The 22,432-nt window shown below is 42.4% G+C and overlaps 1 protein-coding gene across 6 annotated transcripts in view; it reads right to left on the bottom strand.

Annotated features, from left to right (window-relative positions):
- Positions 1–11,070, bottom strand: part of ABLIM2 (actin binding LIM protein family member 2) — a 141,857-nt gene extending 130,787 nt beyond the window's left edge. For all 6 annotated transcript variants that reach the window (XM_075022531.1, XM_075022542.1, XM_075022549.1 and 3 more), the window contains exon 1: positions 10,922–11,070. In XM_075022531.1, the coding sequence (XP_074878632.1) occupies positions 10,922–10,937 (16 nt within the window). In that variant the 5' untranslated portion in view covers positions 10,938–11,070. The remainder of the gene's footprint in view (positions 1–10,921) is intronic.
- Positions 11,071–22,432: the final 11,362 nt, after the last annotated feature.

Here is a 22,432-nt window from a genome sequence, read left to right as displayed (position 1 = left end):
CCTCTAGAGGAAAGAGCTGCATGTTATCTCTTTGCCACGTTACGTCACCTTTAAAGAGCTTTAAGCAACTGGCAAGTGACAGTGGCAGCTGCTGGCAGGGGTCTGCTGGGACAGGCGTCACTGTGGGCTGCACAGATTCCTTGGTGGGGCTGCACGCTTGCAGCTCGGGTGCCAGTGCGTGCAGCCTTTTCCTACCATGTAAAAATAAATTAAAAAAAAAAAACCAAACACTTTCCAGGGATAGGTTCTTGTGGGATTTTTTTTTTTTTTGTAAGTACTTTACATGTGCGGTCTTATCTGATGGGTGACATCAGTTGCAATCTTGGTTTCTTTTTGGAATGAAATCTCTTCATGGATATGATCCAGAGAGAAACAAAAAGTAAGGGGGGGGATATTTAGGCTGCCTGGGGCATGGAGCTAACAGCAGGAAACTGGCTTTGTTGCAGTTGGTTTGGTTTTTACAAGCCCAACTCTTCCCTCCCTCCTTCCTTCCTTGAGCCGTTGGACACGCTGCGGACCAGATATTATTTTTCAAAACTCAGGAGAAGATGGCAAACAAATTAAGCTTTCATATTCCTTCTTACTTCTGTAGACAAATGTCAGCCACTCATGCCAATGCCAAAAATAACCCCAAATGTATTAAGCCTGATAATGTGAAGTCAGAGCGACCTAATGGATGCAACATTTAATTCAGACTTCAGTATTTCAGATTCTTTTCCTCTTGACTAATCCTACCAAACACAAGTCACAAATCTCTTCTCAGTTCTCCAGTGTGTACAAGCAAATTCCCTTCTCTTGTGAGAGCTTTGCAGTCGATTGACCAAAAATACTATTAAAAAGCTAAATATATTTATAAAAATATGCAGCACCAACAGTATCATAATGAAATTCTACCAAAAAGAAATCAGAGAACATAAATTTAAAGGGTGATATGTCCTACCAAAAAAGGAAGGAGTTCCTGCAAATATCGCAGAATTTTCCTAAAGAGAGGTTGTCTTTCAGCTTGGGAGTAAAAACAGTACGGCCATTTATATAGTACACAAAGTACAAAAAAAGTCTAAATAAATTGATAAAAAGAGACTTTAACACTGACAGCAAGATGCAATGGTCGTCTCAGAAGCAGCAGAAGAAATTGCAGCCTCGAGACAGAAGAGAGTGAAACACATAGGGTGACTTGTTTACGGGTCAGTACCACAGCTCTCCTGAACGCGTAGCTCTTACTGTCCACCCAAAGCCCTCCCTCCCTACTGCTCAAGTGCTGTACAGAGCTGCCAAGCTGAAATCCCAAATAGCCTGTGACGAATATAGGTGCTTTGGTAACTGTTAGATCTTCATAGTACCACAATATCAATGCAGTGGAAATACTCTCCATATCATAATTTTTCTTCCATAGCATAATTACCATAATTGCCCTAGAAAATTCATAGCGGCTACCTGTTAAACTTCAGTCCTTTGCCTTCCAGCACAAGCGTTATCATGTGCCTCCCAGATCCACAGTACGGAGCCACAGGGCAGGCTAAGAGTAGGAAGCTTGCTTTAACACGTCAAGATTTGCTACGTATCTGCTGCTGAGGACTCTGTAAGCAAAACTGGATGCGCAACTCCTTAAAATACATTCACAGGTTCACTTAGGGAGAAGAGGTTTAATTAGAGAAAATGGAAAATTATTTTTTCATTTAAAAAATTATAAACCAGTACAGCATTTTCTAAGCAAGCAGAGTGATTAGTACAGAAGTGGACAATCAGGAGAAGCAATGGGTTCATTACCCTTTATCGTCTTGAGGGAAGACAGCTCTGTTTTTGCCAAAAACTCAGTATTGGGATACGTGAGAGAAAACAACCAGTTATACAGAGTACTAGTAGAAGATTAGACAGTTTAACAACTGAATTTTACCTACAACCTAGATAACGTCATAAAAATAGCTTAAGCAAATCACTAGAATTAAACATGAATTTCAGAACTGAAATCGGTGAGCTTTTTGATGTCCACAGTGCAAACAGCTATACTGAAAGCATCCATCACTCTATTAAATACCTCATTACTGACCTTAGGAAACACATGTATGGGAACAAAATTACCAGGATTGAAGCTGGGACTGCCTCCAATGTATAGCATTTCTATATATTTCCAAAAATATTAAGTATCTTTGCCTTTAGAAAGGCTCTAAGAAGCTGCCTTTTTCTAACTCATAACAGGATGCGTAAATCAAGCAAGTATCCAACCAACGTTATGGCAGTTTCTGACAGCTTTAGATTAACAGCCAGGCTTCTTCTGCCAACTTAAATTTGCAGCTTGTGCTGTTTGCTGCCTTCTAAAATAGGCATGACTATGGCAACACTTCTAGATCTATGTAGACCTTATGTGCTTCAGAGACAAGATGCAGAAAACCCAGCCGAGCATTTCTTCAGAGCTGGCAGAATCACCCTAACGTCAGTCTCATATCCTTTGCAGGACACAGACTGTGTTGTTCCCACAGAAAATCAGCCTTGACCTTGGAAAAACCTTAGGCATATCACAAGTTAAAATTACAGATCTATGGAAAGAAATGTGAAATGGGTGTCTATCGCTTCAGTAGTTCTCCTGAAAATGTAGCATATCACTTCAGTCTAGAAACATTATTTAACCCCAAAGTTTAGAAATAATGGGAGGTAAGGGTCCTCAGCACAACCTAGGTTTCAGTCTTAGGTCAAATCCAATTAATAAAATAGACACAATCAAAGCTACAGCAATGTAACTGGATAGCTCTATTAAGATATTAAGCTCTATTAATATATGAATAGAAGTTTGTTGTTAGGCTGGCTTCCTGCAGACAATGAAATTTAGGCCACGCTACCAAAAACGAGCTAAAATTCAGCATTCGAGATGATGCATCACTTAGTATCGTCCTGAAAAACATTCAAGACCAAGACAGACGCAATTAGCCACTGTTACCATCACTTCCCAGGTCAGGACAAGGGGCACAGCCGGACACAGGCTACTGGGCCAAACAGACATTTAATCTAAGGTGGTACAGACAGTGATGATCTTAAATAATGACAATAAACGTGGCATACAGCAAACTGAAGCACAAATGCTGACTACTAAAGGTCTTATGGTTCGTAAGGACACAAGCCTTAAAGAAGATGCTAGTGAAGCTCTGGTTGTTCTCACAGCCAACAACCCATTAAGACAGTCTCTGACATGCTTGTCATCTTAGTTTTGTACCATGCAAAGCTGTGGCTATTACAATAAGGATGTTAAAATGTTCACGTCTAATTCTGTACTAAGGCACATAAATAAATGCCCTGGTTTCAGAGCGACAAAACACTCTGCAGTTCACAGCGATGTCACCGATAGGTGATGGATGTGTAGCACTTCTCAAAGTCCCAGCAATGATGAAGCAGCCACATGTTCACACCAAACTCTCCATCCAGTTGAGGAGGGGCTCTGCAGCTGCACATACATAACCCACGGGAGAGGTCTGCATATTTAGGCAACTGTTCAACAGATTTGTGGTACATAAACCCTGTTTCTCCACAGGGCCTGGTGCAGGAGAGCTCGCAAATGTTCATACATGAAGCTGACACTAGTTTTTCTCCAATTTTCCAAGGCAGGAATGAGCCATCAACACATGGCCAGGAATACTGGTTGGTAAATGGCCATGCAAAACATTTGAGATTAATCCGCCTGTAGATCTCTGTAGCAGCTCAATGGGAGCTCTGCAGTCACGCTTAAGGATGGCTTCAGAAACCCACAGAAAATTTTGGACCAGATGCCCAGAGGTCCAGCTAACAGCCGGGCAACCTTCAAAGTTAGGTCAGGTTGCTCAGGCATTTGCCAATCAAATTTTGAAAATCTCTGAGGCCGGAGACTTGACAGCGTCTCTGGGCGCCCTACTCCAGGGTTCAGGCACTCTCATTGCGATTTTTCTTTTCCTTCCAACCAGCGGCAACTTCCCTCGCTACACCTCCGGACTGTTGCCTCTTGCCCTTCTTCCATGCATCTGTGAGAGGCGCTTGGCTCCATCTTCCCTCTACGCACCCACTAGGGCACTGAAGACCACAATTCCATTCCCCTTGGCCTTCTCTTCTCCAGGTGGAACAAAAGCAGACCTCTCCTTGCACGCCACGCACCCACGGGATGCGCGCAGCAGCTCCCTCATCGCACCCGCTGCAGGAACCCCGGCTGGACGCGGGGCTGGGCTCTGCTGACCAAGCGGGTGGGAACGCTCTACCTGTGTGTACGCTATTAGTCACAGAGAGGTTCAAAATTGCACGCAAACCAGTATTGCTGTCTTATCACCAGTATTTACGTACCGCCTGTCCGCAGGCACGCTTCTGTCACTGCTCCAAAGCCAGGGGCAGAGCGCGGGTTTTATTTAGCCTGAGCAGGGCAGGAGCAGCCGAGCACACCGAGGCTCAGGCCGCCAGCAGAATCCCTGCAGTTGGCACTCTTTGAGCCTGACTTACAGCCAGGTTCACAGACAGCAGAACGGAGAGCATATGTGCGAGTCACAGGGGTGAGGTGTTGGAGGCGCTGCCAGACGCTCGCTGCAACGCACGGTGCAGACAGACGCAGTCCCAGCTGTTCCCGACTGCCTCGTATCCCCGGTATGGGATCGGGCTGCAACCTCTTTTCCATTCCCGTCTTCATCAAGGGTAAAAGCGGCAACACGGCCCGTTTCTATGGTTTCCTTTGGTCTCTGTGCCCTAGACACTTATATATGCAACCTTAAAGACCAGATCCTCTGGATCTGTGTTGCATCTACAATTGTAACTGAGTGATTGTTTTCATGCTGCTGGTATCACAAAGCCAAAAGAAACACCGGAGCAAGGCAAACCCTACAAGACTCTGTAAATCCAAACTTGTGGGCTGAACTCTACCAAAAATCCTCACCAGTCTGTTACGAGGTAAAGAGCAGAAATACCTGTTTGACTGGCAGGTCCCAGCTAAGTTTGCAATACTGAGAACATCAACAGGAAAAGAGAGGTAGAGAATTTGTAAACAGAGCAAAGCAAATGAAACTAACTGAGATGAAAATAAAGATGAAACTGTAAAAATATTTTTCATGACTTCTAGAGCATTCACATCCTTTTAAACAGCAATATTTGCAGCAATCTGAGATTTATAAATGTACCTCAATAAACTCTCTTCACAGCGGTAAAAATAAGTCAAGCAAAACTGAAGTGGTCTGTGATCAAGAACTCTCCAAACTAATCACTGCATATAAGGCTGCCTATTCATTTAGTCCCACTTAGCATTGCTCAGCAGAGAAGATCCCAGTATATATTTACACATCAAGTAGTAAACTGCCTTATGTATTCCTTCTGAAATTCCCTGCAGTCCATGAATCCTCAACTCACATACCTGTGAGGGGAAGGAGGTATATGACCTATTTTCTCAAGTGACAAAAGCTCTTGCATGACAGGTTCTGTGGCTTCTTTGTATGATATGTATCAAACTTTTAACTCCTTCTACTTCACCAAGGATTTCAACATACAAACAATGTCACAGGGATTCAATTTTACTTTGTCATCCTCTGAAACAGACTTGAAGGAACACAACTACTGTATGCTCAACATTTATACTACATCCAGTTATTTCACTGTACGGGTGAGGAATTTAATTTTTTTTCCCCCTGAAGCTGAAAAGAGCTTGGCAAGAAGGAAGAGGAAGAACGTGGGACAATCACATTGCATCCTCTTCTGAAGTATCAGAGTGTGCCCCACACTAAAAATGAAATGATAGAAGAGGTACTTGAAAACTTCCAAGGAACTGGATGCTGTATTTGTAAGCAGCTACTACAGAGTAACAACCGAGATACCACACTTGTTCCTCATATCCACCCAGAGGAGCAATTGTGGTCTGCTACTGTTGTACAATGACAGTATTACTCAAATCTAAAAATAACAGTTTCTAAATAGCAAAAAAAATCCATATTACAAGAGCATTAAAGTCTTTTTAAAATATCACTAGTGATATCTTACAATTCAGGAATGTTTATTTTTCACGGCCAAGTGCATTTAGACTTTGCTTTCCTTCAACTACAGGTCAAACAGCTTGTCCCGTAGGATCAGGAGAATCTCCAAAATAGAGTTATTGATCAGTTTGACTAATGCCAGTAGAAGAATGATTTGCTTTTACAGAGAAAGGGCGAATAAGGGTTCCTAAGGCAGACAGAAATATTCACTGAATGGAGTTTATATTCCTCTCACATTCCTCTTCTGAAATGGAAAAATAAATAACCGTGCTTTGTGCAAAACAATACTCCATCTAGATTTCAGAGCACGAACATCAACTAATAAGCTGTGAAAAAAACATTCCAACATTTCAGACGGTAACAGTTAAGGACCTTGACACACTGCTAATGGATCTTGACACAGGGAATAATCCAAATCCAGAAATATTTGCCTTAAGGTTATATTTAAGGATGCAGACAGCGAGCCAGCAAATTGTCCAAAAATCCCAAAGGCCCATCCGCTGCCCTGCATTTGACGCCGGGCTTGTGCAGAGACACAGCTCTGCCGGCTGTGCCCCCCCTCATCCGGGCGCTTACCGAGCTCTGCTTCAAAAAGCCCCAAGCAGCACAGCCCACTTCCACACAAATATGTTTTAATTCATTATTGTGAGTGCTGGGTGCTTGGTTTGAGAACCCAAGGTCCGAAGGTGAGTTAACGGCCCCAGTAATCCTCTAGCAGGACCAGAAAATGCAGCGGTGAGCTTGAAGTCAACAATAGTCAGGAGAGATGCGTTTCCACTGCTAAAAGCCTGAATTTCTGTAGCGTAGAGGAGGAATGATTTGCCAAACTGGGCAGAACTAAAATCAGGGTGTCCTCACTTCTCCTTGAATGTTAGCCAGTCCATTGCATAGAAGAAGGTAAGAGAGGGAAAATGTTCCCTCAGCAGCCATGCTTTAATTAATTTTTCAATTTTCTTCACATTTCTTAGCCCTCTACGTTTGGGGCATTAAGTACATAAGCTATTAATGTCCTGAGAAGCAAAACTGAAAGTATACTGCCTTTAACGTCACACTGAAATGGCAGTAAGATGTGTACAGATACCAGCCATGGAGCATGCTCATTACTGTACAGATGCTGCACTGCAAACAGGCAAATTGGCAAGAAATAGATCTTGCTCACAAAGCCAAACGCCTGGGATTTTTAAAGCCTAACTAGCCACCTTTCCAGAGATCTGCTGCAGCGCTGGGGCAGCACATGAAGGCCCATGGCAGCCAGGAGTTACCAGCTGATGTACCACCATCCGATAACCTCTTCGGACCCACTTCATCCTCTCTTACAATCCAAGAACGTGATGCCATTTAACAGATGCCATACACTGAGCTGAAATCCTTTTCTAAAGAGCCGTAAAGAAGAATCTTCAACCGAAATCCTTAAAGAATCCTAAGATACAGCTTCCTATTTTTTATAATCTAAGAAGTCATATATACGCTATGCAACTCAACTTCAGAGGAAGAAAATACCATCAGGAAATAAGTGTCATTGCTTATTTTTTCAGAGAAACATGGCTACAATGGCAATGAAATGAAGTTGTTCTACTTCTGTTTAATTACAAAACTTGGAAGATTGCGTGTTATAATCTGCACACATTCATTAGTTGGACAACTCCAAAGCAAGCTGACCTCTTGCTGCTCCAATCTAGTAATTCAATGCTCTCTTCTACTAGTGTTCAAAATGAAGGGCTGAAAGTAAAGCACTGTATCTATCTATAAAATATACCACAGTCTGAAACAGTCGTACTATTGTCTCTAGAGAGGATTCCTGTCGGCCTATTTGCATGTGAACTTTGAAAAGGAATTAAGCATGTCCCAAGCAGAGCAGGACCCTGCATGACCAACCTGCGTAACCTCTTTTGTAACCAGAATCACCATGTTCCTGCTCCATTTGGGCAGTGACACTCCATTAGCTGTTCTCTGATCCATGCAATCTAATTTTCCCTCCAATATAATAGTTTAAAGATTAAATAGCTGTGTGAATTTGTGTCATGACATTTAATTTAATCTAATCTAAGATAATTCACCTAGTATGTAATTAGCTCTGTGATTCCTTTTTTTGCACTTAAATAATAGACACCATGTTACCCTATTTCTGGGAATTGATGGGAACCTAATTTTCACAATCTCAAATTTTTAACCTACTCTGTTCTTCTTGCTATGATTTCAAGATGGCAAAGAACTGAGATACTAGACTGATAACGATATTATAAACTCTTAAAAGTACATTTAGAGTCCTAAAAGCACAGCCATGCCATGTTAATCTGCTAGGTATAAAAAGCAGTGAATGGGCTCTTCCTTAGAAATAATTTCAGCCAAGACCAATGGTAAATAATATGGAAGGCAGCTGAGAAAAATCACATGTGGAAATATCTAATTACAACGTATGTAATAATGCATGAGCTGTGTTTTACTATGCCACAGGATCATATGCTTTCTAGATTTAAAACTATAGCGTAAGTCTGCAGTCCATTAATGGAGAATGATGGCTCCAAGTATGTATCATTGAGCCACTTGAAATCATATTACCTGTACCTGTACTTACTATGAACTAAATCAAGTTTACCAAATATAAACATTTCTATATCTAACACCAAATCTTATGGTTAAAATGGCAAGGCAGGGTCACAGGGTTACTTGAAACCCTCTTGATACAGATAGCTAATGATGTGTTGCATCGGCACAAGAGGGGACGCAGACTGAGTGAAGGTTTCTGGAGTGACAAGCACAGATCCACAGTTTACTCCATCTCAAAAGTAACAGGAGGAGCGGGGATTTCTCCTGAATTACCAAACAGTGCAGCAATTCCTTGAACCTTACGTGGGGCTGATTTCAATACCACACCGCACCCTTATTTTCTTTGCAGAACCAGAAACATCTTTCTGTTACAGTAAACACCAAACTTTGAATTATAGCCTTTGCATAGTAATCTTGGTGGAAATCTTTCGGAAACTGATTTTAGTCAAACTGTGGCATTAAATTTGCTGTACAATACTTGCCCCATTATGTTAATGGAAAATTTCCATTGATTTTGCAGAGTAGATGTGGGCTTCTCACATTTACCAAGAAAATTGATTGTAAGTTGTTTACATAGTCCACGTAGACATGCACAATCAAAATCTGGAAACATCAAAGCTAAACCTATACTTAAAACCAATACTCCTAAAACTGCCAGTTAAACTTTCAAATGAGAGCTAAGAACTCTCAGGGTTTTTTTCCACTCTCTTTTTTTCCCAGGATGTTATTTTTATCTTGGCACCGTTCATTTTTGCTATTTCATTTACACCATGTTTGGTGCAATTACCGAGATAGAATTGTGTTAAGTCTCCTCTGCACTTGACTGTTACACATTAACTTTTCTACTGGGTTTATAACTTTACAATCTATTTAATTGGTGTTTTCAGCATTATAGAGATACAACTTTGGACTTTAATATTCCCTTTACCAGCCCCAGTTCTACCACTACAGAATTTAAATGTTTCACAGTATTTCATGTTCTTCAGTTCAAAATTACAGGCGAGTAACCGAGGATAGGATTCTGTGCTGGAGTTTAATCATCTCCAGAGCAGATGTCACCATCTGCGTTAACCATCTCAATTCCCTTTAGAGAACAGACTCGGGATTTCTAGCGCACGATTCAATTCACCCTGGACCTCTGCTCTCACCTGCGCTCCTGGACACCTGCCTTGGCCTGGACACTTCCCCAGAGAGGACCAGCACCGCCGGCAGCGCACGTTTCATCCACAGACCACACGGGAACACGGATGATCGGCACGCATGGAAATGTCTACGCCTTCAACAGACACGAGGAAATGCCAAACCGGGTTTTTAGCCGAAGTCTCTGGCAGGTGCCTGACCTCAGGTCACACACTGTTCTAACAGGGAGTTCGTTTTCCTCTTTGTTTGCACCAGGCTCTCATTTGGCTGGCTGTGAGGATGTGGTATGATTAAGCATGTTGACATACAGAGTCACCACGTAATTGTAGCTATTCAACGTCTCCCTGTTGTTGTGGCAGAGGGTATATTTAGCAGCTACAGTTACCCTCAGAAATGAAATACACAATCAACTCTCAAAGCCTCCCCCTTCCCCCTATGCACAACCCTGTATTTGCCTTAAGGACTGTAATATTTTGTGACGAGCTGCGCTCTGAAGTAACCACCCCCCGCTGCCACACCGCGCCGACGAACGCTGAATCGCTGGAAAACACAATTCCAAGTCAGTTCTCGAATTCTGCATGTACCGCAGGATAAATTACTTTTGTATTGCCCTGGGCAACCGGACCCCCTCCGGCTGGCAATCCTGGCCAGGGCTCCACGAGACCTCCCCGATTCTCACCTTCTCCATCCCCACGCTATCTCGCCCAGCAGAACAGGCCGAGCTTTTAACCTAAATATCGCCGTCTGACGAGCCGCCTGCTCCCACCCCCCGGGATGCCGGGCGGGGACGGGGACGGGGACGGCAGCAGCCTGCCAGCCGCCCTCACCCGCACCTCGGCTGCGAGGCCGGGGCGAGATAACCCCCCCCCACACCCCGATCCGTGGGGTACCGGCGGTGGGGGGGTACACAGACCCGGGGCGTCTCCCGCGGCGGCCGGCCGAGCCCGTCCCGCGGGGCTGCGGCCGACGCCCGCGGCGGGGGCGGCACGGCCGAGAGCCCCCCCCCCCCCCCGGGGGGGCGCAGGGTCCCGCCGCCCCGGCAGCAGCCGCAGCTCCTCCCGCCCGCCAGCGCCCGCGGCTGCGGCAGCTCCCCTCCGCGATACGCACACGCGTTATTTTCTGCGGTTTTTTTTTTTTTTTTTTTTCCACGTTAGTAATTTTCAGCCGGCTCCCCCTGCCCGCACCCCGGCCAGCGGACCCCCGCGGGGCAGCCACAACCACCCCCCCCCCTTTCCAAAATACAAAGAAGGGGGCTCGGCTGCCCCCTCGCCTACCTGTGCCGGTGCTCATGGCGTGCAGGAGGGGCCGGCTCCGCGCCCGCCGCCGCCGCCACCACCGCCGCTCCCCGCCGCCCGTCACCGCGCCCCCGCGGGCGGCACCATCCCCGCCCGCCGCCGCCGCCGCGCAGCCCGCAGCGGGGCAGGCGGCGCCGCGCTCCGCCCCCCCCCCCCCCGTCCCCCAGTCCCCGGCAGGTGCCGCGCTCCCACAGCCCCGGCGCGGCGGCGGTGCGGCGGGCACCTTGGGAAGTGTAGGCAGCTCCCCGCCGCCCCGCGCCGCCGCCCCGCGGACTACATCCCCCTCCGTGCCTTGCTGCGGCCGGGGGGGGAAGGCTCCGGCCCCGCCGCTTCTGCGGGCAGAGCTGCTGCAGCCCCCCCCGACAGCCCTCCGCTAGCAGAAACTTCCCCGGCGTTTCGGCCAGAGCCCTCGTTCTCCCCCTTGGCTCTCCATCCAGCCCCCCTGTGCTCTGTGGGGGAGGTCTGCATTTTCCTGCCCTGCTGGTGCTCGGTTTCTGGGATGCCCCAGCAAAGCAAATGGGTGCACAGGTGCTTTAGCGTGTCCCCCCAAAGGCCCAGGGAATGAGGATGAGGGTGTTTGCGTTGTTCCCCGGCTCAGCCGAGACTCCCGGCCGCGCTGCGCCGCACAGATGTTTGGCAGCGGGTCCGGTTGTTCAGGAGGGGCAGGCGGTGCTGTCGGCAGCAGGTGAACTCTCACGGGGGCTTCGTATTGGAAAGCACAAGGACATGCCGTGTTTTGTTAGAGCCAGCTTGTGCAGTATTCCATCAATCTGAGAACCCGCTATCGTTGCGGAAGAAATAATGTTTTAAGAAAACCCCAAACATCCGTTTTAACAAACCCAGAAGGAGCCGGCGGTAGTTACATAAGCACGCTGTGTTGCACAGCTCCTCTGATGCCGAATTCAGGCTGGGTTCTGGGCAGCTGGGAGTTCCAGCAACAGCAGGAGGAAATCGGGGTGTGAAGACAAGACTTGCATTTATATCAGCGTGCTTATTGTGCTCTTTTCCACCAGCGGTTATCCAAAAGTTAAAACTTAGCTAACGGTTGTAACCATAAAAACCTGCACAACTTTCCCATCCTACACCCGTAACTGAAGTGAGATGAGTTCTGTAGCAGTGCCTACATGTCATGATTTGATAGGGAATTGTGATCCTCGGCTCTGCGTTAAGTACAGCAGCACGGTTTGGCTCCCGTGTCGTTCGACTGATACGAGTTGAAAGCCCCTGGAGATCATCACTGCCATTGGGAAGAATGTGGACCCACAGTCAGAGCAGCCGTACGGGATCAGACAATCCAGTCCAGTTCCCCGTTTCTAACAGTCACCAGCAGTGGATATCTGCTGAGGGGACTTCCTGAGCCAGATGTGTGTTCTTTGTGTTGAAGAACCTTCCATGGATTTTCTTCCATTATCTTGTCTGGTTGTTGTTTGAACCCATGCACACTTCAAGCAACTACAGCATCCTGTGCAAGAGATTTCACGGCTGAACTACGTGCGATGCAAAGAAACATCTGCTTTTGTTTTGAACCTGCTATTTGTATCTTTATTTGATGCCCGCTCGTTCTTGTAGTAGAAGAGATAGCAAACGTATCATTCCCTATTCAATTTCTCTGTGTCACTAATGAATTTATACAGCTCTATCAGATTCCACTCTTCACTCCTACTCCTACTTAGTCATTCCTTAAAACTGTCAACTTGTAACTTCAGTACCACGCTGCTATCTGTCTCTTTCTGTCATTTGTTTTGGAGTTGCATCATTGATTGTTTAACACCACGTTTTGCTAAGCGGTTTTATTACCTGTTTTCCATCCTGCAATTTTCTACCACCCATTTTCCATTGAAAGCTCTCCTGAGCTGCCCGTCTGTACTGAAGCGTGCCAGCTGAGTTGCAGCTGGCCTTGCAGAACTTCACTGAGATGTAGATGATGCATGAATATCCATGTGTGTATGTATGTTATGTATTGCACTAGTAGAAATGCATAGAGCATCTCAGTTGTGGCTGTGCAGCAGCATCCATCTTGTCTGTTCTGCATTCATACCAATGAGATCTGGCCTCCAGCATCAGTCCAATTTGTATTTTTAATCATGAACTATCTTTGTGTATAATAACCATCATGAGTTCAAGGCAATCTTTGAATGATGCTAGTATGCCTGTGGCTATGCAGAAGTGTTGCTTTAAAAGCTAAATTAGACATAACTTGTTTTATTGAAGGCGGTGGGTGTGCAATCCATGTCGGATGTAATGAAGAGGAAACTGCCTTGGGCTTTAAGGCTACAAAAAGATAGTTTGACCCTTCTGCTGGGCAGCAGTGCAGAAGGAGGCTGCACACTAAAGCCTTTGCTTATTCATTGCAGTGAGAACCCCAGGGCCACAAGAGGATTTTGTAAGTTCTCTCTACCAGTCGTAGAAACAACTGAAAGGCCCGGGTTACTACACAAACACTCAGAGTGCCTACATGGTGCCAGACTTTAGGGAACACTGTGAGAAACAGGTCATGGACTTCAAAATTCTCCTCGTTTAGGAGAATGCCATCTGCCACAAGCTTAATTAGGACACCCCATGACCCACCAGAAAAGTCATGTTCTGCCACTGGTAAGACTCCATTACTCCAACCAATGAACTGGGCAGTAATCACCACTTTCAAGGCCTCCTGTCTAAAATGGATCTTCTCCAAGCTTATCCAAGAGACAACAGGTAAGGATAAGCCCTGCCTGAATGACTTTTGGAGATAGTTTAATATCATGGATGGCATAGATGACTCTAGCATTACTTGGGAAGAGGTCCCATTTCAGTGTATGAGTGGTCTGTGGCAAAAATTGCTGCCAGAATTTATTCTGAATTCTGCTGGATTTTATGCTATCCTTGCTCTCCAGAAAGAGGGCGTCTCTATTGCTAAGGAAGTTGCCTTTGAAAGGGTTGATTGCAAAAGTATGGTGGAATTGTTGGCTTCACAGGTAAAGTGAAACCATCCAGAAAGAGTTGGCAAGAAGGTTTACATTGAACGACTTAAACTGAGCATCCAGTCTCGCAGGTGGAACAGCTGAGATCTGTCAGGACAATGATCCGTCCTGAGAATGGGCAGACACACTCATCGGGGCACTGTAGGATTCAGTCTCTTGTTACCAGTCCAAATCTCAGGCTAGTAGGCAGTCCTCTCTTGATTTTCATTTTTAAAAGCAATCAACTTCTCCAGCCACTGAAAAGAAGGCTGGAAAGTCAGCCTCTAAACTGTCAGCACTTTGCACCCCTTCCGTCATTACCAGAAACTGAATTGGCACTTGGCAATCCTGATGATCCTGCTTCTTCCTCCACATCCTCAATGTCATCCTGAATTCTTTTAAGAGCATGATTGGGTTTTGGATGAGCTTAGAAAACCCTATGTGAGGCAAAAAAGTTTACTTTTTAGTACACAAATGTTTTCTAATATTTCTCCACTAATGTTACTTGGACAGTGTTATGGAAAACTTATATTGCATTTTACTGTCCCTGTGTATTTAAACTGTATGTGTTTCTTAAGTACATTCACATATCTTGCTCTATTAAGTTAGCTGTATTGGAAAAAAAAAAATCTTCACTAACTATTGAATACCTAACCATCCCAGTTATCAGAAATGCATCCTTATGAAGTAAGGAAATATATCTTCATGTACCTTTCCTTGACAAGTAAGGGAATATAGCTTCATGTAAAGGAAAAAAGAGTGAGCATTTTAAATGTAACCAAAAACAGAACAATCAATATAGTGTATATTCATTAATAGATATTAGCATTACACTTGACTGTGTGCTTCTGTATGTTAAGTATACTGCAGATTTATGGACTGACAAAAAAGACATTCTTGCAGAAGCTGGTGTAGCTCAAGCAGCCAGAAAGTGGTTTATTTTTTTCCCCTGTATATTTAAGTGAAGTTAACCACATCAAAAAGTATTTCCCTTTCTTTTTTATTTTTCCCCTTTATTACCTTCAAAATTCAGGGAATCCAACTGGAGTAATATTCAATTAATAATACCGGTATTTTAAAATTCAGTTGCACAGCAAAGTTGTCATAAAATATTTTTATTTAGTGCTTTTCTTGAAAAAGTTCAGCTGAAGGAGGCAAAAAGGATTGTTTCTAATATTTCTGAACTTTCCAACAATGGCTAGGCCATGGGTTTCCAGCACAATAAATTTATTACTTTTGATTGTTTGTCTGCAAAGCTTTTTAGGTCATTGCCAATTGAGTATGGAAGGGGTCACATTTTAAAAGTGTCTCAGTGACAGAGGCTCCAGCAAGAGGGAGAGGAATTAGAACTTCTGAACTGGGAATGAAGCAGAACCTTTGTCTCTTCAGCAAAAAAAAAATACTTGTGAAAAAACCATCATCCAGCCAGTTGCCAGAAGTGATTTACATGCTAATCCAGCATATAGACCATGAATTCAAGTAGCTGTTTAACTTGATGAAATTGGCCCTTGGCTTTATGTTCAAAGCTGACATAGTATCACAAGATATTCAGGTCAAAGAGCAACTTGGACTGAAACTTAAAAGAACAATTAGTCAGTTTATGCCAGCTATACTATTCTAAAAATTCTTCCAAAAATTTCCTGAATGGATATCTCATGGACAAAAAAAATCAGAAAAAACTCACGTAAACTAGATACCCTTTTGTAAATCCTACTGTGCATCTCTGTATTTCATGCCTTTAAATTCTATTAGGTAGCCCTGAAAACTGAGCTTAAGCTCCTAAGAAACTTTGGTATTTCTTTACTTTTTAACCCGAAACCTAATTATTAGGCTTATATTCACTCTGAGCTGCTGTGTTTTGACAACTGTTATATCTTCTGGAAGACAAAAAGTAATCTTACAAAGTAATCTTACAATTTATAGTAATTTATTTTGAAGTGCTTATGCTTTAAATGACAAATTAACCCTCAAATGTGTTCTATAAATTTCCAGAAATGTGTCATCTTCCTCTTACATCAAAAATAGCAATTATTTTATATCATAGAAGACTAAGAACCTGGCATGACATGCTGTCATGACCCCACTTTTGCTTTTTACTGATTCTCTTTTGTGTGAAGAAACCTTCCTAAACAGCTGTGTTAAAAACCTTTGTACTTTTTTTTCTTTCTTTTTTTTCTTTTTTTTTTTTTTTTGAGTCATATGTCTCAGGAATTCAGGACTCAGCTACTTTGGCTGGGTTACAGTCCTGTAACTAGACCCAAACTAGTCTAATTTCATGTCTAATCCCAAATCTAAGTTACGACTTTTTTGAAATTAAAGCTACTATATGAGGGAATTACTGCTTCTGGGACAGTTGCCAAAATAAGCCATGCTTGTGTTTGTAACTTGTTTGTGCCTGTGACAGTAGTTACCTCTCTACCACCTTACTGTGTGTGTTGTACTGATACAACATTGATAGTAAATAAAATACAAGTCAGATCTAAAGTTTCAGAAGAATAACAGGCTGGGATCTTAAAATGAGATTCTGGGTATGGAAATAAATTGCCAACTATTCACTGAGCCAGAAGTACACATGTTTATAAATAATGAATTAGCGTGAAGCAGCTGTAATGAAATAATAACGTAGCACTATATTGAGATGTCTGCATCGCACTATGAAGATGTCTGTAGCAACTTTTATGCAAAGCTCCTCTCACACCATGGGCAGAATATAAATATTGCATCAGCAGTTATAACTTAGACATCAATTACCCATTACAAACCTAAATGCATTATGATCAGTAGGTCAAATAAAACTCCCAGGCAAACTTTGAAAACAGAAAGAATGAAATAACATCAAAGGGAACAATGGCTGAGCATGAAAGAAATCTTTGTTACAGTGAGACAATCAAGGACTGTTCTCTCATGTCAGCAGTCAGCTTTTGGAAAGTTGGTCAGAACAAATAAATTTTAATATCGCAGGCTGCTGCATATGACAGGAAGTCTAGCAGGTAATGATTAGCATCGATATATAATTTATACACAAGAATGACAAGCACCCAGGTTACAGCAATGAAATGTGCAGAAATACAAATGCAAAGGCGGGTTTGGGGAAGAGCCAAGACAAAGCATGAATAATATGAAAGTCACTACACTTGCAAAAACACTGGCAAAAATTTAATTTTAATTTGAGAATGGCAGATGAAGCTTGCAAGGATTTCAGTGCAATGTTACGCAGCCTGTGTAACCAGTGATATCAGTACTCCTAACTGGAAACATGTAAATAATGTTGTGCTTTCTCTAGTAAACAAGCGAGAAGTATAATACTGTCCCTTTTGTGCCTGTTGCAGAGAGGTTAATGCTTATTAAGCATATTGTGATCTCTTGCAAATGTGACTCCTTGGAAAACTACTCTTTATGTGAAGCTACAGCTTCTCACTTGAAGTAGAAGATAGTACAATCCTTTGGCCCTGAGTCAATTTAACTCTGTTTTGAAGTACAAGCTGATGTATGCCGAATTCCTGTTGCTTATCCTACATTGCATCTCTAACACTGTTCTTATGTAAAAAAAAAAATACAGCATCATGCTAGCAGAACTTAGACTCTTCCTGGGTGATAAAATTCTCACGTAGCACCATCTGTAAGTGAGGCTTTGCCTGGTAAGATACATGACAGTTTACAGAAGCTTTTGGAACACCCTGCCAGGGAACATACCTGGGCTCGCAGACATCAGTCCCTAGAAAAATGCAGCTGTGACCAAATACTTCTGCGTATGTCCTCAGCTGCATCAAAGCTGCCTTGTACTGTCAGTATTGCTTTCCAGGCTTAACAATACAAGGTGAAGATCCCAGTCTGTATGTAACATCCTGGGCCAAGCCTACTGAAAAGATAACTTAAAGTTTTTAGGTGATGTTTGTGGGTACCATATGCACAGATGTCAACTAGAAAATAAGGAGGAATGGAAACATAATATTTTTCTTCCAAACATGGGAAAAAGTGGAAAAAATACTACTGAATATAATGAATGGATATGACATTTAGTGGAGTGAGCCAAGAATGTATTAATGCTTATTATAATTTTTCTTTTTAGTTGCATACTCTTAAATGTATTGAGAATCTTTTTATAGCATGCTCCTACACATTCACGCCTTAACATCATTATTGTCTGTGATGGCAAGGGAAAGTATATTTCACTTAATCAAAAGTCTGTAAATGGCATTGTAAGATGGCTCAAAGGCCAAAATTTAAATTGGAAGCATCTAGAGTTTTGACAATTTTCAGATCCATATTGACAAAAGCTCCACTGTGCCTCAGATCTTCTCTATTAAATAGAAAATCTTTCCTCGTATTTCTCAAGACTGTTGATTGCACTATACCTTTTAAAGACTTTATTCTAAGAAATACTGCACCAAGCATGCCAAGGCTGGATATTTAAGAAGCAGAAAGTGTTGTGCTTGTTATGTTTATTACTACCTTTTTGTATATTTAGCTGTGGTGTCTGTGGCCAAGTGGTCTAAAAAGATACATATAAAAGGAAAGATGTTACTAGAAGTTGTAACTTCGATCTGCAGATAAAGCTGCAAAAAATGGGCACCATTTTGCACACGTGAGCACTTCTTCAGGTCTCAACTAGAGGGCAGCAGTAATTTGGAAAAATCCCAATTACTTTGCTACTTTTACAAGGATGCAGACTTTTACAGTTATTTGTTAAAGTAAAAATTATCAATATAGGATTTTCTATACTGTAGACATGTTGGTGGCTGGAGATGTTAATCCCAAACTATAAGAAGATAGTATTTGGGGCTACCGTGATCAAAGGGAAAACCCTCAGGTGGCGTGCCTGCCACCAACATTTGTTCTGTTGCGCTGACGCTAAACTGTGTTGCACCTCATGAACGGCACAGAGATTACAGGATGATAAATTGCAGTTCTATGATCATTTCTAGCCTGGTGGCTATCTATCATTTTGGGTCCTCCAGGTATTCCTTCAGGCATGTTCTTCCATAGAGCATCAGCAGAGGCAAAAGTGAGCCTTCGTTTCTACTGAATCCATATTGAAGTATCTTTCCTCCACTTTGGATGCCTAAGTCAGTCAAAATTTTACTTCCTCAATACCAAAGCTAGCTCAGGAGATATCTGTATTCCATGTATATTCAAGCTCCTATAAATAAAGTTCCCTCGCCCTGCATTTCCTAGCACTAAGAAGAATCACCAAGCAGATGGGTAAAATTTCAGTACCGCAAATTGAGTGTTTCAGTGTAGAGATACGGATTGTAAGTGCTTTTCTGTTGAAAGTCTTTTTATCCATCCCAGAAGTGCTTTAGCGCCCTAGTAAAAAAAAAAGAGTGTGAATATGTATATAGAAATATAAGAATGCATCTCAGATAGTATACATTTATGCAAATCCTTAGACGGGAGAAGGAATTGAAGCAGAGCTAAATATTAACTGCTGCTGCTCCTCCCCCTTCTTTCTTAAAATCATGGAGCCATGGCTTTGTACTCCAGTCCTCATAATAAACAGTTTCAGATGTACTGACATAGTTTTCTCTGTTTTAAAAGCTAGCAGGAAAACTGTGACAGAAATCTCACTCAGGAAAAAGCCTTGATTAGTGCCCTTTTCTGAATATCTAACAAGGAAAACAAAAGATTTCTCAGAAGGAAAAGAGATACCAAATTCATTCAAACAACAAAGCAAAGAATCTTAAATCAATATGTCATTACTTAAGTATTTCCTGGCTATCTGTAAGGTTACAAATCATTCCTTAAGAATAAACTAATTTCTACCTGCAAACTTCAAGCAGCTGCAAAAACTCAACCTTTAATGAAAAATCAATTAACCTGATTATAAAAGGAAGTACCTGTTTTCCTTTAAATCACCTGCAATGCTATAAAAGGTGGGTTTTTAGACTGAGGATGGTGAAAAAATTAATTATTTTTTTTTTTTAAAGTAGGTGTTCTATGGGAGTTTAAATATAAATTGAATTGTATGTAGACAATTTTTTTCCCCTTTTAATATTGGGAGGTTTGCAGAACAGTATTGTTGCTTCCATATCAACATGTGTTACCTAAGTTCTTAAGGCTTTGTCAGATGTTTTAGAAGCCTTGTTTACCAAGTGGTTGGTTAATCCGAGTAAATAAGAGAAGATACAAGAAAATAAATTGCATTTTCAATATTAAAAAAAAAAAAAGTAGAGAAAGCTCATTCCTTATACTGGAGTTTGTGAATACGAGCTCTCTGAATGTTTTTGGTTTGGGGTCATGGCAAAGTAAATGCTTTCCATGCTATGCGCAGCTCAAAAGTTTGTGCCTAATTAGGGGAAGTTGTTATCCCTGTGGCACAGAAAATAAATCCTGGTGATCCAGAAAGTAAAGGAAGGACATGATTAATTTTCTAAGTGGTAAGTGCTAATTATAATTTTTATTCTGAGCTGATGAAACTGTTTTAGAAGGTTTCTCTTCCTCTGATACATGGAGGCCTATGGTCCATGTCATGGCTGAGACAGAACAGGGAATCCTATCACAACCTTCTTGCCTGCTGGGATTTAAGTATGAGCCCAAATCGTTTCCTTGGTAGGAGCATGTTGGGGTTTCTGGTCCATGGCCGAAAATGTTGTCAAGTGAGTAACAGTGGCTCTCAGGAGCTGCTAAACTTAGGAGGAAGCTCTGTCAGGTGTGTACCATGTTATTGCTTGTGCTGGGGAATAACAAGCTCGGTAACATCTATTATTAACATTTGATAATTGTAAGTAAACGTAGCTATTATTTAGTGAGCTGGGTAAATAGCTTAGGAACTGTTTAAGTGGTGTAACAGCTGGATGTTTTGACTCAGCGTTTTCCTGCAGACAACAAGGCGACAGCATTTCCGAACAGATGGATGGCAGTATATTTTTCTTTTCATGTTTTCTGTTTTTCCTTTCTGAACCGGACTATGGAGCTGGGGTGGTGTTTTTTTCAATACCTGGGGGAAGTAAAGCTATCTGGGTTCCAACCAGGCAGAGGAAAAGATGACAGAACTCCATGAGAAAAAGCTTTAACTCTTTAGCTAGCTCTATATGCAGTTACTGTGGAGAGATAACATGTTAATCAAAAGGAAACATACGGCTAAACCTGTTTCTGTGGAAGTTTTATGTAACCATAGTGTGAACATGACAACACAACTAATATCCAAGCAGGATTAGCAGCATGCAAAAAGTAATACAATGATTTGGGTAAGTTTGCTAATTAAAAGGTTGCCACTATGAGTTCACACTTCAAGCTGGATAGATTTTACATCTAGGGGCTTGATTGATATTTCTTTGTGAACTTTGCAGTACAGATTGTATTACATTACATTTCTTCTTAAGTGAATATACCTCCAGCACTGGATGAAATAGGAACCAATAGAGACTAATGTAGCCAAGAGAGAACTGTCTTGTGTGATTTCAAATTTGTCATGCCAGCTGTAAATAGTGAAGAATGCTAACTTCAGCAAAACATGGAACAAAGAGGATCTTTTAATGATACAGTTCAGCGAGGGGAAACAAGCTTTGTAACACTTAGGGGACTTGAGATGAAAGAGATCAGACAGGAATTTAGTAAGGTGGGTGGGGAGAGCCCTTCTTGCCTAAATCTGGTGTTTGCTGTCAGTTATCAGTGAATAGTCAAACGAGTTACATTTCAGTGTGCTTGTGTGTTAAAGTTAGTCCCTTTGGCAGTGATCTGTTCTTTCATAGGTAGGTCCCCAACTGTGATAGAATAATAGTTGTACTGGAAGGTATGACTCGGGCTTAATATTAAAATGTGTTGTTTTTCCTAAACCAAGCTGCTGTAGCGAAAAATGGTCAGGCAAACATGCAGCTGCAGAAGGGCAGACAAACAGGATGATGAAAAGCAATGCCAGAGAGAGACAATTAGAGGAAGTGTCTTGTTCCAAGAGGCAATGTCCTCCTTAGCCTCCCGGCAGCTTCTTTTAATAATCCTGAAAAGATCAGGGACAACCCAACATAAACAGGGTGATCAAGTCTTCGTGCAATTTTAATAGTTAAAGAAGTATTCTCAAGCCTATTTTTTAGCATAAGGAAACATGAAGAGGTAGCACCATTCCTAGTGATTAAAATGTAGTATAAGGGATGTGATAACTAATACAGAAACCGCTCTGTGTTACCTTTGTGTTTTTCCTGTTTGCTACAATATATTGGTCTCTGGAGTTATTTCATGAGAGCAGCTGTTCACAATTTCAGTAAAGTTATTCACTTATATTTCTGTAATGCAGATTGGTACTGTTTAATAAGACAACAGAAAGTCTAGGGCCAACTTTTGATGCCATTACCCTGAAGATGAAAACTTTGTTTTTCTTGCTTCCACTTAAACTACATGTCAATATACACCCGCAAGAATTGAAGTACCGTGCATGGCATGATGAAATACGCTTTGGAGTAAAATCAGATCACGAATCTTCAGCTTCCTCTATAGTTGAAGATGTCCCTGCTCATTGCAGGGGGGGTGGACTAGATGACCTTTAAATGTCCCTTCCAACCCAAACTATTCTATGATTCTATGCAGGTATTGGAAAGGGAGTTAAGGAGCGTGGAGT

The sequence above is a fragment of the Buteo buteo genome, chromosome 1 (genome assembly GCF_964188355.1).
Source record: "Buteo buteo chromosome 1, bButBut1.hap1.1, whole genome shotgun sequence".
Classification (NCBI taxonomy): Eukaryota; Metazoa; Chordata; class Aves; order Accipitriformes; family Accipitridae; genus Buteo; species Buteo buteo.
The sequence above is the reverse complement of the archived record's forward strand: the minus strand, read 5'-3'. Positions and strand labels throughout refer to the sequence as shown.